Here is a 13,308-nt window from a genome sequence, read left to right as displayed (position 1 = left end):
ACATCCTCAAAGACTATGCTACTCTGGTCAACCAAATCAATCAGTTTCACCTGTCGCGTTATCCATTCCAGCAGATTGCAGCAGCAGCCAACCTTAATGCGCTTCCAAATCACTCGAGGAGTAATGTGAAATTGGCGGCAATAAGAACTCAGCTTCTAGCCATACCAGGATCCGCAGACAAATATTCCGGTATAGGAGATATGATCAACGCCTACACTCGAACCAAAGAAGCAAAACTTATCAACGCAGAACAATTTATGTTAGGTCTCAAAGAGCACATGGCTGATGATGCCACCTTTATCAAAAGTGTCTTCAAGAATCGGCAAGTGGCTAGCAATACAAGGAGTCCCTATTACCGAACACTTGCTATTCTGAAAGGAAAATCCCTGGTATACTAGGTATGGATGTGGAGCTGAGCAACGTGGACATCGAGTCTGCGCTAAAACACATTCGCGGGTTCCGAGGTGTGACTAGCTACGATCTCCTGCCTGCCTTAAACCATGGCGAGTTTTGTGTGTGTAACACGGACAACATACTCCCGATACTGGACAAACCCGAAGGGGGACACCATTGGCTGACGGTGTGTAGGGAAGGCGATAATGTTCTGATATTTGACAGCTTCGGGCGTGCATTGATGCAGATGGCCGAAGACTATAAAGAACCGGAGCTAAAACAATGTTTTCTTAATGTTTATACCGGCTGTAACCTGTACACCAATACGCAAGTCATTCAAGATAGAAGCACAGCGGTCTGCGGACGTTATGCCATCCTGGTAGCGAAAGTCTTCTCAAAGACTGGTATAGACGGAGTATTGGAATTCCTCTCCTGTACGTTCTCTCACGATACCCTTCACAACGATCAAGTCATGGTTGGTGGGGATTGGCAAGATGATCTTGCCGATGAGCTACATAAACCTAAGCGAGTACATTTCCCACGCAGAAAAGTGGACGTTTACGGCAAGGACGATGTATGGAGTGCTGATCTCGTAGAAATGCAGCCCTTTAGCGAATATAACGAAGGAATTAGATATATTCTCAATGTTATAGACATATACACGAAGTATGCTTGGAGTGTGCCACTTAAGAGCAAAACCGGGGATAGTGTTGTCTCAGCCTTTAAAACCATCACAACCAATCGGAAACCTAAGCTACTATGGGTGAACCATGGCTCGGAATTTTATAACAAAACGTTCAAGGAGTGGTTGAAGAAAAACGACATTCACATGTACAGTACAGAGAATGCAGGAAAAGCCGTCGTCGTTGAACGTTTCAACAGAACGCTAAAATCTCGTATGTGGAAGCACTTCACCGCTCGCTCGACCAACGTCTACATCGATGTGCTGCAAAAACTTGTCGACAACTACAACAATAGTAAACACCGTACAATTGGGATGACCCCCATGGAAGCCTCCCAAGGGAAACCGATTGAGCAACTGTATGAGCCCATTGCGGATGAGCCTGTCTTTCAAGTCGGAGATAAAGTTCGCATTACAGTGGAAAAAAGAATGTTTGCGAAGGGGTACACACCCAACTGGACTGAAGAGGTATTTGTGATTCGTAAGGTTCTCCCCACTTATCCGGTCACCTACAAAGTGAAAGACCTTGCCGATGAACCCATCACAGGAAGCTTCTACAAACAGCAGCTCATGAAGACTGAGCAAGCTACATTTCGAATCGATAAGGTGTTGAAAAGACGTAAGGGTAGTTTGCTGGTCAAGTGGAAGGGATACCCCGAAAAGTTCAACCAATGGGTATCGCAGAAAGAAATGAGGTATATTTCCAAGGATAGTAGTATAGGGAAACGATGATGCAGTGCACAATGCAGACTACTGCAAGAAATCTGCTTTCTGCTGTTATTGCTGATCGACTGGCAGAACAAGGTCATGTAGACCTACCACAATGTGTATCGTCGCCGGAGTCGAAACCATCTCGGCTTTCTAGAGTTTTGGTACGAGTGTGTCGCTTAGTCAGGCGCAGTGGATCGAGATTTCAGGTGCTGATGCAGCAACTGTGTTTCAACTCCAGAACGGGTCGTACGCAATTTCTTACATTTGCAAAAGAACTATTTAAAAACGGTATCAGCCATGTTAAAATTGTGGCCCTGTACTTATTCAGCAGCGAGTTAGCGAACATCTGTATGGAGAATTCAACGGAACTGGGATTGCACTATGTACATCATGTCATGACCTGGCACTTAGATTACATGACCACCAATGTTTCACCCTGGTTGGCGGAAAAAGGAGGTTGGCAAAGCTTTGAAAACACCCTTACACACGACTTCAACTGGTCGAATCGCTCAGTATGGACTCATCCCCGTTCAGCCTTTTTGGCCATAATTTTTCTCATACTAATGGTTGAATGGATGTGAGAAAAAATTCCCGGTACAGTAAGATCAAGATGGACTCCTCAAGCAATGACACCCCATCAGCCGAGCCAAGCAACAGCGAAGCCTATGAGAAAGTGAAGGGGCGTTTGAATAAAGTTAAACTTACTCAACAACTACTCCTGCTTGCACCAGTGCTGTTCGGAGCCAGCAATGTGGTGGCAGAGAAATCCACTCAAACCTCACCAGCCGAAAGAACAAGCATCATAACTACATTCATACTGGCCATCATATGGACTTTAATCTCATTTTTATGTCATCATTGTGAGCATAAATTTACGCAAGTATATAAGCATTTTCTCAAGCTGGGGAAATATATGCCCGCAGGTACTGAACTTGATCAATTTGATGATATATGGACTATGCTGCGCACACACTGCAAACCAAAGTATGTAGGGTAATATTTTATGATGCGATGAAGATTATTATACCGCACAATGCACTATTTCCTGCAATATAATTGTGACACAAGCCTGAAATATTTAACAAAAATGTAGAGTGTTGAAGCCAGCTCCACACGTCAAGAAAGGAGGAATATTAGACAGAAGAATGGCGGGGAGTTTTGCATGAAAATGATGAAACATGTTCAATGTGGGGTCCTGCCCATTAAATGTCCTTGTGACCATATGCAAGTGTGGCCACGCCATCATCCAGTATATACCGCTTGCAGTCAAATGGAGACAATGGGCCTGGAAGACACACGATGACTGAGCAGTGCATCTACATAGTCCTTGTGGGTGATGGTATTTGCCAGGACTGCCTTTCGCACACCCTTGGCCCGTTTGGCCGATTCCTGTCCGATGTAGGAGTACATCTTCGATCTTAGACCTACAAACTCCACCATGGATTTCCCACCAAGATGAGAATTTGCCAACCACTTTCTTATTGGCAGAAGTGTACTGAGGATGGTCAGTGGGAAAGTTGCTGGTGTCATACAGAGACAGATCCATCTCCGCATAAACATCACCGGTGGTTATGTGCACAATAACAGAGTCGGTGTCGGTGTACAACAGCCGGATTCTGCTACCGTACTGCTCCTTCAGCACATCGTAGTAGAATGAGTACATGTGCACCTTTGACAGGTCTAGTATCGACATACCCACATAGACCGGCTTGTTGAGCTTGATCTCAGTGTGCTGCTTTTCTATTCCGACAAGCCCGTTCGGGAAAATGTCGTGCCGCACATATGTAGGCTTGCTCACTGCCCTCAGTACCTGCTCCTCACTTTCTTCTCGCAAGAGATCGATGCGTGTTCGATTACGAACGTTCTCCATTGTCTTGCCAAAGACTGAGTTGTTCATCAGCTGCAGCACACAAACAGGAAAACATGACACATGAGAATCATATCATACCATTCCTTCACATCAGCATATTTTCAATTAGCATACTCCACGTCACACTTGCACCATACATGGGACAAAAAACAACAACAACAACAACAACATACCAGACTGCACACAACGATTGCATTTACCTTGTAAAAGCTCTTCTCAAAGTCGGTTGTAGCCCTCGTGCGAAGTGCAGTGTTCAGATTGATGTAGGGAGCCATCCAGGCACTCTGCTGAAATCCCAACACCTTGTGAACAGCGGTCACCACCATGCCCAGACGCGAATACAGCTGCAGTGTACGGTAGTGTAACACATACTTGGACTTGGGTAGGAGACTGGGTGTCAACTTGACTCCATCCACGGCTGACACTTTGAGCTCCTCCACAAGTGCTTGTTGGTATGGTGATAGCTTATCTGAGAATGTTCTCATCACTTCCGGTGCGAGTGGATAATCATTGAAGTAGTGGTGCAGCGAAGAGGGTACCTCAAGATCACACTCCACAATGAACCCAGTGCTCGAATCTACAGGGTGTGCCAGTATCTCGGACAGGTTCTTGTCACACCAGGCAAACTCAGACGTCGGCATACTCTGGCACATAGCCCAGCCATACAGGTTGTTGGCATCAAGGTATAGCAGGTATGATGTGGGCTCGGCAGGATTGTACTGATCCATCGTCGGGTTGTTGGCCTTGCCGTACCGCTGCGACGCCATTGAGATGCCCCCACGTAGACCGGCTTCGACAAACAGATGCATGTCTACATCCGTGAGCAGCTGCAGTTCAATCTGGGTGAACCGTAGTAGAGCATCCCATGCATATCCTACATAACACCATACAACACACCATAACACAAACACGAAAGTCAATACACCATGCAAAAAGTATAAAAATACACTGACAAGAAAGCACAAGAATACTAACAGAGAACACCATCTAAAGGAGAGAATACATTGGACAACAACAAACACTGATTAACATACCTGGGAGAGTAAGGTAATGGGCTGGATCCAACCCATACGTCTTGTATGCCGTCTTGCGGAAATGCTCAAAGACATCTGCTAGGAGATAGACATCTGTTTGCAAATAGAGGTCATGATAGGCCTCCATTGTACTGCACTCAAATGTCTGCAAAACGAAAAACAAAAAAAAAAGCAGCAATACAACCACACATGCACACATCCATACACACAAGCATCCAAACATCCACAGATAGAGAGCAATGAGTACAAAAAAAAATGAGTAGAGCACATCACAACAACATACAAAGTCATACGTGAGCACAATACAAAAAGCATGGCATCAGGGAAATCCTGAGGGTCAATACAGAAGGCACAAGCTGCTTACCTGCCATATGTTCTGAGCATGGGCATAGTCGGCATCACTGATACCTTCTCCAGTCAAACTAGACTCAAATGCTGATTTAGGTGGCAGCTGTGTCTCATCAAACCGAGCAAAGGAGTCCATGTACTCGTAGGGGTAGACACCCTTACGCAGGAGAAGGTCATGATGGGCCATTGTACGAGTAAGCTTGAAGGCATCTTCCGGGGTGTTGTTCACCAACGAGTCCAGAGAGGAGTTCAAGAAGGCCATGGAGTCGATGAAGCGGTACTGACGCCACTTGAATGAAATATATTTCTCCATGTTGTTGGCGATGACACTGATCTCACCAACCTTCTTAATCCGCTTACGCTGGTTAGAGTCCTCGTACTCCACCTCTTCAACCTCGGTCATACCAATGTGGGCGATGAGGTGGTGAGCGTCGTACCCTTTCAGGTTGTGAAACACAACCGGAATGATCTGGCGATCTGGGTAGATACTCAGCTGAATATTACACTGGTAGTGTGCAGCACCACGGTAGTCGCCTGTGCAGATATTCAGAAAGAGGGGAATACACAAACATAGTAAACATCTACAGTGAAGGTGATACCACAGACAATACAATTCAATACACCGTGATAAAACACAGATGCAAACAGCTACAAAGACATGAAAATGCACTATACACATCATACGCATATCTACACACAACTGCAAAACAACAAAAATAAACAAAAAAAATTATAATACTTGCCAGTGAGATGATCATGATCACGAACACGATCTTCTCCAAGTACTTCGTCACATATCCAGCAGTTGACTGCGTTCTGAAACTCAAGCTCCAGTTCTGCCGTCATGCGGATTGGCTTGATATCAGCCAAATCCTCCTGGATACTGCCTTCCAACTCTTTGAGACTGTCGAAAAAGTTGTGAATGGCATTCTCACTGCAGTCGTCAAACTCGCCCCGGACTTCACCGTTGGATCGGATGGCAGCATATCTACAAGAGCATAAAAGAAGAAGGAAAGTAAGAATAAGTGATTTTTTGAAAAAACGGAATCACACAAAATGCACATACTACAACATGAACACAATTTGGGGAGAACAAGACAAGAAGGAATAACAGGAAGCACTGTGCAGGCACGAGTACAGCAAACATTAGTCAAAGACAACACCAACAACAAAACATACCTGATGCTGCATGGCACGTGTCGTGCTGTGCGTACAGTGCTGCTGCCATGCTGTTCCTCCATCGGCTCAATGATGGCCTCCGTATCAGCGTAAATGATATATGGAGCCACCATCCTGTGCTTCAAATTTGTATATTTGAGGATGCTGTCCTTTGCTGTGGGCATGACGACTGGCACGGGCTTCATCACCTGACATCTCTCGCTGTGATGCTGCAGGGAGTCTGCTGTTTTGTGTGCGGAGAGGCATCGGAAGCAGTAGTGTGTTGCCCGCTTGTTCTTATTCTCACATGCACGACTGAAGTTTTTTATCCATGTGAAGTGGTTGTCATGTAGAAGCAGGTTGAAGGGAGTCTCCTGTCGCTCGCTGAGATAGAGTGGGTACAGATTCCCCTCGTAGCCAAACACATTGATTGCAAGACCATTCTGTAACTCCACTTTGGGTACATCACGGAGCGTTGCAGGGAACATTACACCGTCGAACCGCAGCTCATCAACGTACTGGGTGTACCTGGACACACGCCCTGCATTCTGTTCGACTGGGTGCAGCGCTGACAACAACGCCCACATCAAACACCTGTCGTCGTTGTTCTTTACGTTAATGATGGCCTTCTTTTTTTCTAATTTGGGCGGGATATCAGCTGCACCACCTACAGAACACCACAAAAATACAACGAATGCTTTGCTCAGAGTAACACCACATCACAACTACACCCCCTCGACAATCACGAAAGACTGTACATCTGGTACAAAACATACGTCTACGACAAATTCACAAGAAATTCGACAGGCTTCGAACAAACACTGCCGGATGAACAGAAACTCACCTCGAAGAGGAGTGTACTTTGCTGTCGACACATCCAGCTGCCTCACTCGAGAAACGATCCAGTCAGATCCGTTCTGCACCCACTTATCAATAAGACCAGTGATCCTCGCCACCATCGTCTTGACTGCACTATCAATGTCCCCTTCGCTGAGGATCCGAGCCGGTCTACTTCTAAAAAACGGGAAGGCAGACGTACTACCCGTGGCCGACTCTCGTGTCATCTCCACCCTCAAAACTAAAACCACCTTGAACGGGTGAGACTGAAGCTCCTCGAGCAGAACCTGTCGGAGCTCGTCATGATGGCTGCTGAAAAAGACGAGAGGATCTGTGCCTGAACCTGGCAAAGAAAACTTTTTCAAAAAACCTCGCACGGCACTCGAGGTGGGCTGTCTGGTCTGTCTGGATCGTTTTGCACTTGGCTCCGCCATCGTCACGTAACCTCCAGCACTGCCTACAACATACTGAGGAAAAAATCTCCTCGTACAGCGTATGAGGTCGGCTATCACACATTAGTATAGTGACACGTACGTGTACTAGTCCACCTTGTGTTGCACTGCGTCTTTTCCACACGCAGGGCCACTGAAGGTCGCACGCTCCGCGTGCTTGTGCGCGCATGCGCAATGTGTCACTGCATGCAATGCACATCTACGATGTGCAAATCAGGGAGTAGTACGTATTTTACTACTCCCTGGTGCGAATGCACCGAACGTGCACAAGTGCACGGTCGCCACGGAAAAGAACATGATGACATTTATGGCATGGCAGGGCCAAAGGTCAAACCCCGGGGGGTCCCGGGGCCAGACCAAGCGCGCCCGACACAGTGTGCCTTATTTGACCCAAAGGTCAAAGGTCAAACCCTGGGGGAGTCCCGGGGCCAGACCAAGCACGACCGACACAGTGTGCCTTATTTGGCCCAAAGGTCAAAGGTCAAAAAGTGAGCCAGAACCCGCCCCGCACTTACTACTAACGCACTTTCGTGGTTCTCCAGTTACCTTGGTGACCGGAAATTCACGGTCAAAGTCACTTCCTCCGTATCCACAACCCACCCTATAGCCGCTGGCGTACCACAAGGATCCCATCTCGGCCCTATCCTGTTCCTTCTATACATCAACTCTCTCCCGCAGACCATCCCAGATGAGGACCACTGTCAAGTTATTCTCTTCGCCGATGACACGACCATTGGAACGGAAGTCGCTGCACCTACCACTCCCTCTTCCCAGCATCATAGTTGTAGTGTTTTAGTCCGTGACTCACAACACCCAAAACAAAGCACAACCGTGGTTCACTTGTCCAGTACGCAACTGGTTGAATATTACAGAGTAGAGCAATATAAAAGGAAGATAATGGAGGTAGTCCAAACACACGAGATACATGTAGCTAGCATGCATGAATGGATGAATGCCAAGTGCGGTCATTCGACACTTCCATAAGTATCTAATATTGACTGAGTACGAGGTCAATATAGGAAATAAAAGCCGAGTAAAAGACCGAGGCGAAGCCGAGGTCTTTTACGAGGTCTTTTATTTCCTATACTGACCAAGTACAAAGTCAATATTAGATTTATCACGACAAACAGTCCGTATTTCAAATTCCAGAACGATAACCTCATAAATCCCGGTTTTATGATTGCACAATCGTTGCACCACCACCTACTCATGCAGTGAAAATGCTGCACTAGGCACCGTTCAACTGCGCAACCCCTAAGCAGTCAAATATAAGCAGTCAATATAGCCCTAAGGAGTGAAATATGCAGGAATATTTGACTGCTTAGGTATGGCAAAAATCTATGCGAGTCAATACTAAGGGAGTGATAAGGTCTAGCATTACCGACAATAGTCTGGCCCTCAGGTGATTTACAATGTCTTTGGTTACAAACACCACAATAGTCACCCACTCCAAGTTGCCACAGATGCCGCCCTGAAATGGGCCGACTCGGCAGGTGGACGCTTTAACCCCACGAAGTCCTTCCAAATGACGTTCTCCCAACGTACCAACGGACCGGACCCTCCAAACATCGGGCACCTGCGAATGAACCAGGAAGAAGTGCGCACGGTCGACACGCACCGACATCTTGGCGTGCAAATTGATAGCCATCTCAACTTCCAGTGCCACATCGAAACAATCACCACCAAATTTCGCCAACGCGTGGTACTACTTGCCCACATGTCGAGCCGCCTAACGCCGGAAGTTACAAACCGGCTTTATACTGGTTATGTCCGACCCACCATTGAATACGCCTCGCCACTGTGGCAGTTCCAACTGTCCGCATCCCAAGCGGTGGTGCTTGAACGTCTGCAGGCCAGATTGGCACGAGTCGTCTTGAGACAGTACGGTGTGTTTCCCTCCGCTACTGAACCGAAGGCATCTCTGTTCGCGCACCTGCAATGGCCCAGTCTGGCATGGCGGCGACACATCCAGTGCCTCCGGGAGCTCCATCACCTGGTCCACCACCAGACCACTGCCCTTATGGAGCTGGGCTATAGTCTCTCCACCAGCGCGCGGCGCCCTCTCCAACTTGTATCGCCTGCCAGGGCGAACAGCTACTCGCGTGCCACCTTCCTCTTTGTTACCGCTGCCACCTGGAATTCTCTCCCCACTGACATTAGAACCACCCAAAATAGTCATTGCTTTGTGTCTCGTGTCCGTACTATCTTTGCCAACACCCGCTTCGAACCCGCTGGTTTCATTCCTTCCAGAGTTTCTAGAACATAGTAAAGAATGGTATGGCTGATTTCTACAGTATGCATTTGTTATAACCCTTCCTCTTCTCAATCTATATAATTAATATAATTTTGCAGATATATTCCCAGTAAGCCATGAACGGAGACCCCCTCGACTTAGGCCTCGGCCTTTGGGAATCCATAAATATTTTTTTTTTTAAATCCACTAGCGCAGCTGTGTAGGTGGGGCATCTCTGCATGGTGCTTGCATGTCAAAGGTCACCGTCAACTGCTGAGTTCCTGAGTCCAGAACAATACATTCTCATGCTTTACAACAGCAGGTGCACCGGTGGGTTGGCAGAAATTTCTGCTAAAACGTAAAAATTATACAAGTAGACTCTCTACCTAGTCCGGGCAGGGCATCACCCTCGCGGCGAACATGCGCTGTACATGTGTACGGTACAAACATAAGTATGCACGATTATACAGTTACATGATACATGGAGAATGGATAGAATGATAGGTTATCGCCCCTCCCCCGAGACACACACATCATAGCACCATAGAATGGGGTTGCATTTTTGTTGTTTTTGCCATGTGATTAAGCAATCACGATTGAAACGAGGGTTGCCTGCTGCTCCTCGTTGCTAGTCTTGAAGAAAAAAAAAAAAAAAAAAATCACGCCCATCTGCTGCTAGCTGCCAATATTGATGCTGTCCCTGCGTTCGCCACCTCCAACTGCTGAGGTGCCTCGTGCTGTGGCACTACCACACCTTGGTCCGCCCTGCGTTGATCCGGCCTCGTACTCTCGTACTCTGCTCATGCTGCCGTACTCTCGCGTTGTGGCCTCGTGGGTACGTCTCACGCTATTTGCGCTTGCCACGTGCTTATGTGGCCCGCCTTACCTGGTGGGCTCTCGCGCCTTATTTCCCATATAAGCATGGTGGTGTCTGTCATTGTGGGCCGGGCGGAATCCGGGGACTTCGCCTCTTCCATACGTGGTATGTTTGCTCCGCCACACCGCCTGTTCTATCTTGCGTACTCCGTTAGTACTGTACCTTGGCTGAGGCTTAGTACGCGCGCTGGAGTCCTTTCGTGCCATAAAAGGAACTGCTTCCTAATATAGAGATTAGGCGCCATGAGCCCTGCTTGTGGTAAACATTGCATTAGTAGCGCTGATACCTTATGCAAATATGGGGTAGTCTCGCCCGCGCATATGGGCGTACTCGTACTGCGGCCTGGGCTTTCCCCAGTACGGCTGCCCGCCATTGCATGCCAGACACCCCCATTAATTGTTGCGCGCCTAGCCACGCGCGTGGCTTTTGCCTGCTGCTCGGTTGTCAGCGATAACTACGGTTTGCCGTACGCTGCAAACCTACATAGACAGTTATCGCCCCTCCCCCCGAGACACACACATCATAGCACCATAGAATGGGGTTGCTTTTTTGTTGTTTTTGCCATGTGATTAAGCAATCACGAGTGAAACGAGGGTTGCCTGCTGCTCCTCGTTGCTAGTTTTGAAGAAGAAAAAAAATCACGCCCATCTGCTGCTGCTGCTAGCTGCCAATATTGATGCTGTCCCTGCGTTCGCCACCTCCAACTGCTGAGGTGCCTCGTGCTGTGGCACTACCACACCTTGGTCCGCCCTGCGTTGATCCGGCATCGTACTCTCGTACTCTGCTCATGCTGCCGTACTCTCGCGTTGTGGCCTCGTGGGTACGTCTTAAGCGGGATTCACAGAAGCTTTTTTGCGATGCGACACGCGATGCGACGCGATCTGCGATGGATGCGTGCGATGCGAACTCGCGAAATACCATTCACAGAAGAAGTCAGCGATGCGACAAAGTTTTGCTGATTTGGGTACGTCACCATGATATTCGCGCGGTTTGACACAACTTGTAAAAATTTATAGGCAACTCTTGCACCTTTGTACAACTTTGCTGTAGAAAAGGTCAAAATCGTACACCAAATCGCTTGTCGCATCGCATCGCATCGCAAAAGTTGAGCCAAGCTCAACTTCTGCGATGGCCCAGTTGCGGCAGTTGCGTGGGCCGCGACATGGCTGCGATTTGGGGTTTTCCCGGTTTCGCGCCTGTCGCATCGCGTGTCGCATCACAAAAAAGCTTCTGTGAATCCCGCTTTACGCTATTATCATTGATTATTATGACGGTTAGCGCCATGTTGGATTTCCGAATTTTTTTCTGAAAAATAATGCCTTTCGGAGTGGAAAAACGGGACGCGATCATGCACAGAAACTAGTTTGACCATGACTTCGCAGCGCGTGCTCGAGTCGAGACAAATTATGAGGAAGAAGCTCAGCCACTAGTGGACTTGCGGATTTGTTTTGACATTGGCGGTTTTTGGATAGCTCGGTTCTCCTGCCGACGTGTCGTGGAGATGAAGACGCGGGAGAGTAATCCGTCACCCACGACGCGGCCTCTCATTCTGCGTACTGGACGATGCAAGAAGCCGAGGAGGGGGACGCTTCGCAAACTCAAGCGATCGATCGAGTTCCTGAAAAACTGAAAGGGCGATCTCCATCACTAACGCCACTGGATTCGACTCCCGCGAAGAGGTCGTTCAGTGCCCCTCTTCACGGTCGACGAATCGTTCATCTCAGGTATCTGGCTGTGGGATTGTCTGCGTGCCAGAATCCTGGATGTGGCAAACCTCTGGCGCTCATTGATTACGTTGAAGAGAAGAGTAGTAGTGACCGAGCGGGTCCTGGGACAAGGGTTGAACCCACTTGACCTTATGAATGGGTACTTGAACTTTGCGGTTGTTAATTAAGTGGCCACTTGACCTTTTAATTGGATAAGTGATAATGAAGTGGCCACTTGAGATCTGAAGTGGTTTTGAAGTGGGCCAGGTGTCATATTTAATTGGATTAATGACTAAGTGGTGTATGAAGTGCCTCTCGGCGACATAAGTGCTTTTAAAGTGGTGGGTGTGGTTGTTAATAAGAGTCACTGTCTGGGAATGTGTTCTGAAATGGAATCACATCACATCGGCGATATCCGAATCGAGGCCACTATCATAGTCTTGTCCATCAGCCATCTTCTTCCGCCATATATTACATCACAGTCCAGCAGATACACAAACACACACACACAAATATGTTATGAGTAATCGTTCTAGAAACTTCTTTTTTTACCTTTGTATGAGTAATCTTTCAAGTATGTTCATTCGTAGACACTTGTCTAGAACAAGAAGTGGGCAATTCGTTATCTAGATCAAAGTGACTTGACAGACAAGAGTAATGGCACAAGTATGTCATGGAAACTTCTAGACTACATCAAAAACCAGTTCTCTAAGCAGTTGATCACTCAATACTTTGAAAGACTACATGATTGTACTACCACATAATATAATTTAACAATCAGCAGCAGCAACAACAACAACAACACGCACATCATCATCATCATCATAGCACTGTCATTTACCGCTATTGCAGATGATGTCTTTTTTGTCAAGTCCTTGATTGCTTCTTCGTTTTTTCCTCCAACTCTTCTACCGTCACTGTCTGTCAAACACCAGTGCTTCACCCTTGCTTCTTATATACACCTCTTGAATGCTATTATACAATACACTTTCTCGATCAGCTATTAT

The 13,308-nt window shown here is 47.3% G+C and overlaps 1 protein-coding gene across 1 annotated transcript; it reads right to left on the bottom strand.

Moving 5' to 3' along the window:
• Window positions 1–787: 787 nt before the first annotated feature.
• On the bottom strand, window positions 788–7,260 carry LOC135829276 (uncharacterized). The gene is made up of 8 exons (XM_065341679.1): window positions 7,041–7,260; window positions 6,218–6,863; window positions 5,782–6,026; window positions 5,055–5,686; window positions 4,691–4,835; window positions 3,857–4,530; window positions 3,258–3,686; window positions 788–904 (listed from the first exon to the last, which is right to left on the bottom strand). Exons 1-8 carry the CDS (start codon window positions 7,258–7,260, stop codon window positions 788–790), a joined length of 3,108 nt encoding a protein of 1,035 aa, XP_065197751.1.
• Between the last annotated feature and the right edge of the window lie 6,048 nt (window positions 7,261–13,308).

Source organism: Sycon ciliatum, chromosome 13, assembly GCF_964019385.1.
Source record: "Sycon ciliatum chromosome 13, ocSycCili1.1, whole genome shotgun sequence".
NCBI classification, from domain to species: domain Eukaryota; kingdom Metazoa; phylum Porifera; class Calcarea; order Leucosolenida; family Sycettidae; genus Sycon; species Sycon ciliatum.
The sequence above is the reverse complement of the archived record's forward strand: the minus strand, read 5'-3'. Positions and strand labels throughout refer to the sequence as shown.

Coding starts and splice junctions, on each gene's coding strand:
- LOC135829276 (XM_065341679.1), bottom strand. CDS start 7,260: ATGACACGAGAGTCGGCCACGGGTAGTACGTCTGCCTTCCCGTTTTTT. Junction 6,864..7,040: donor AAAGTACACTCCTCTTCGAG/GTGAGTTTCTGT, acceptor GGTGTTCTGTAG/GTGGTGCAGCTGATATCCCG. Junction 6,027..6,217: donor CACGTGCCATGCAGCATCAG/GTATGTTTTGTT, acceptor ATGCTCTTGTAG/ATATGCTGCCATCCGATCCA.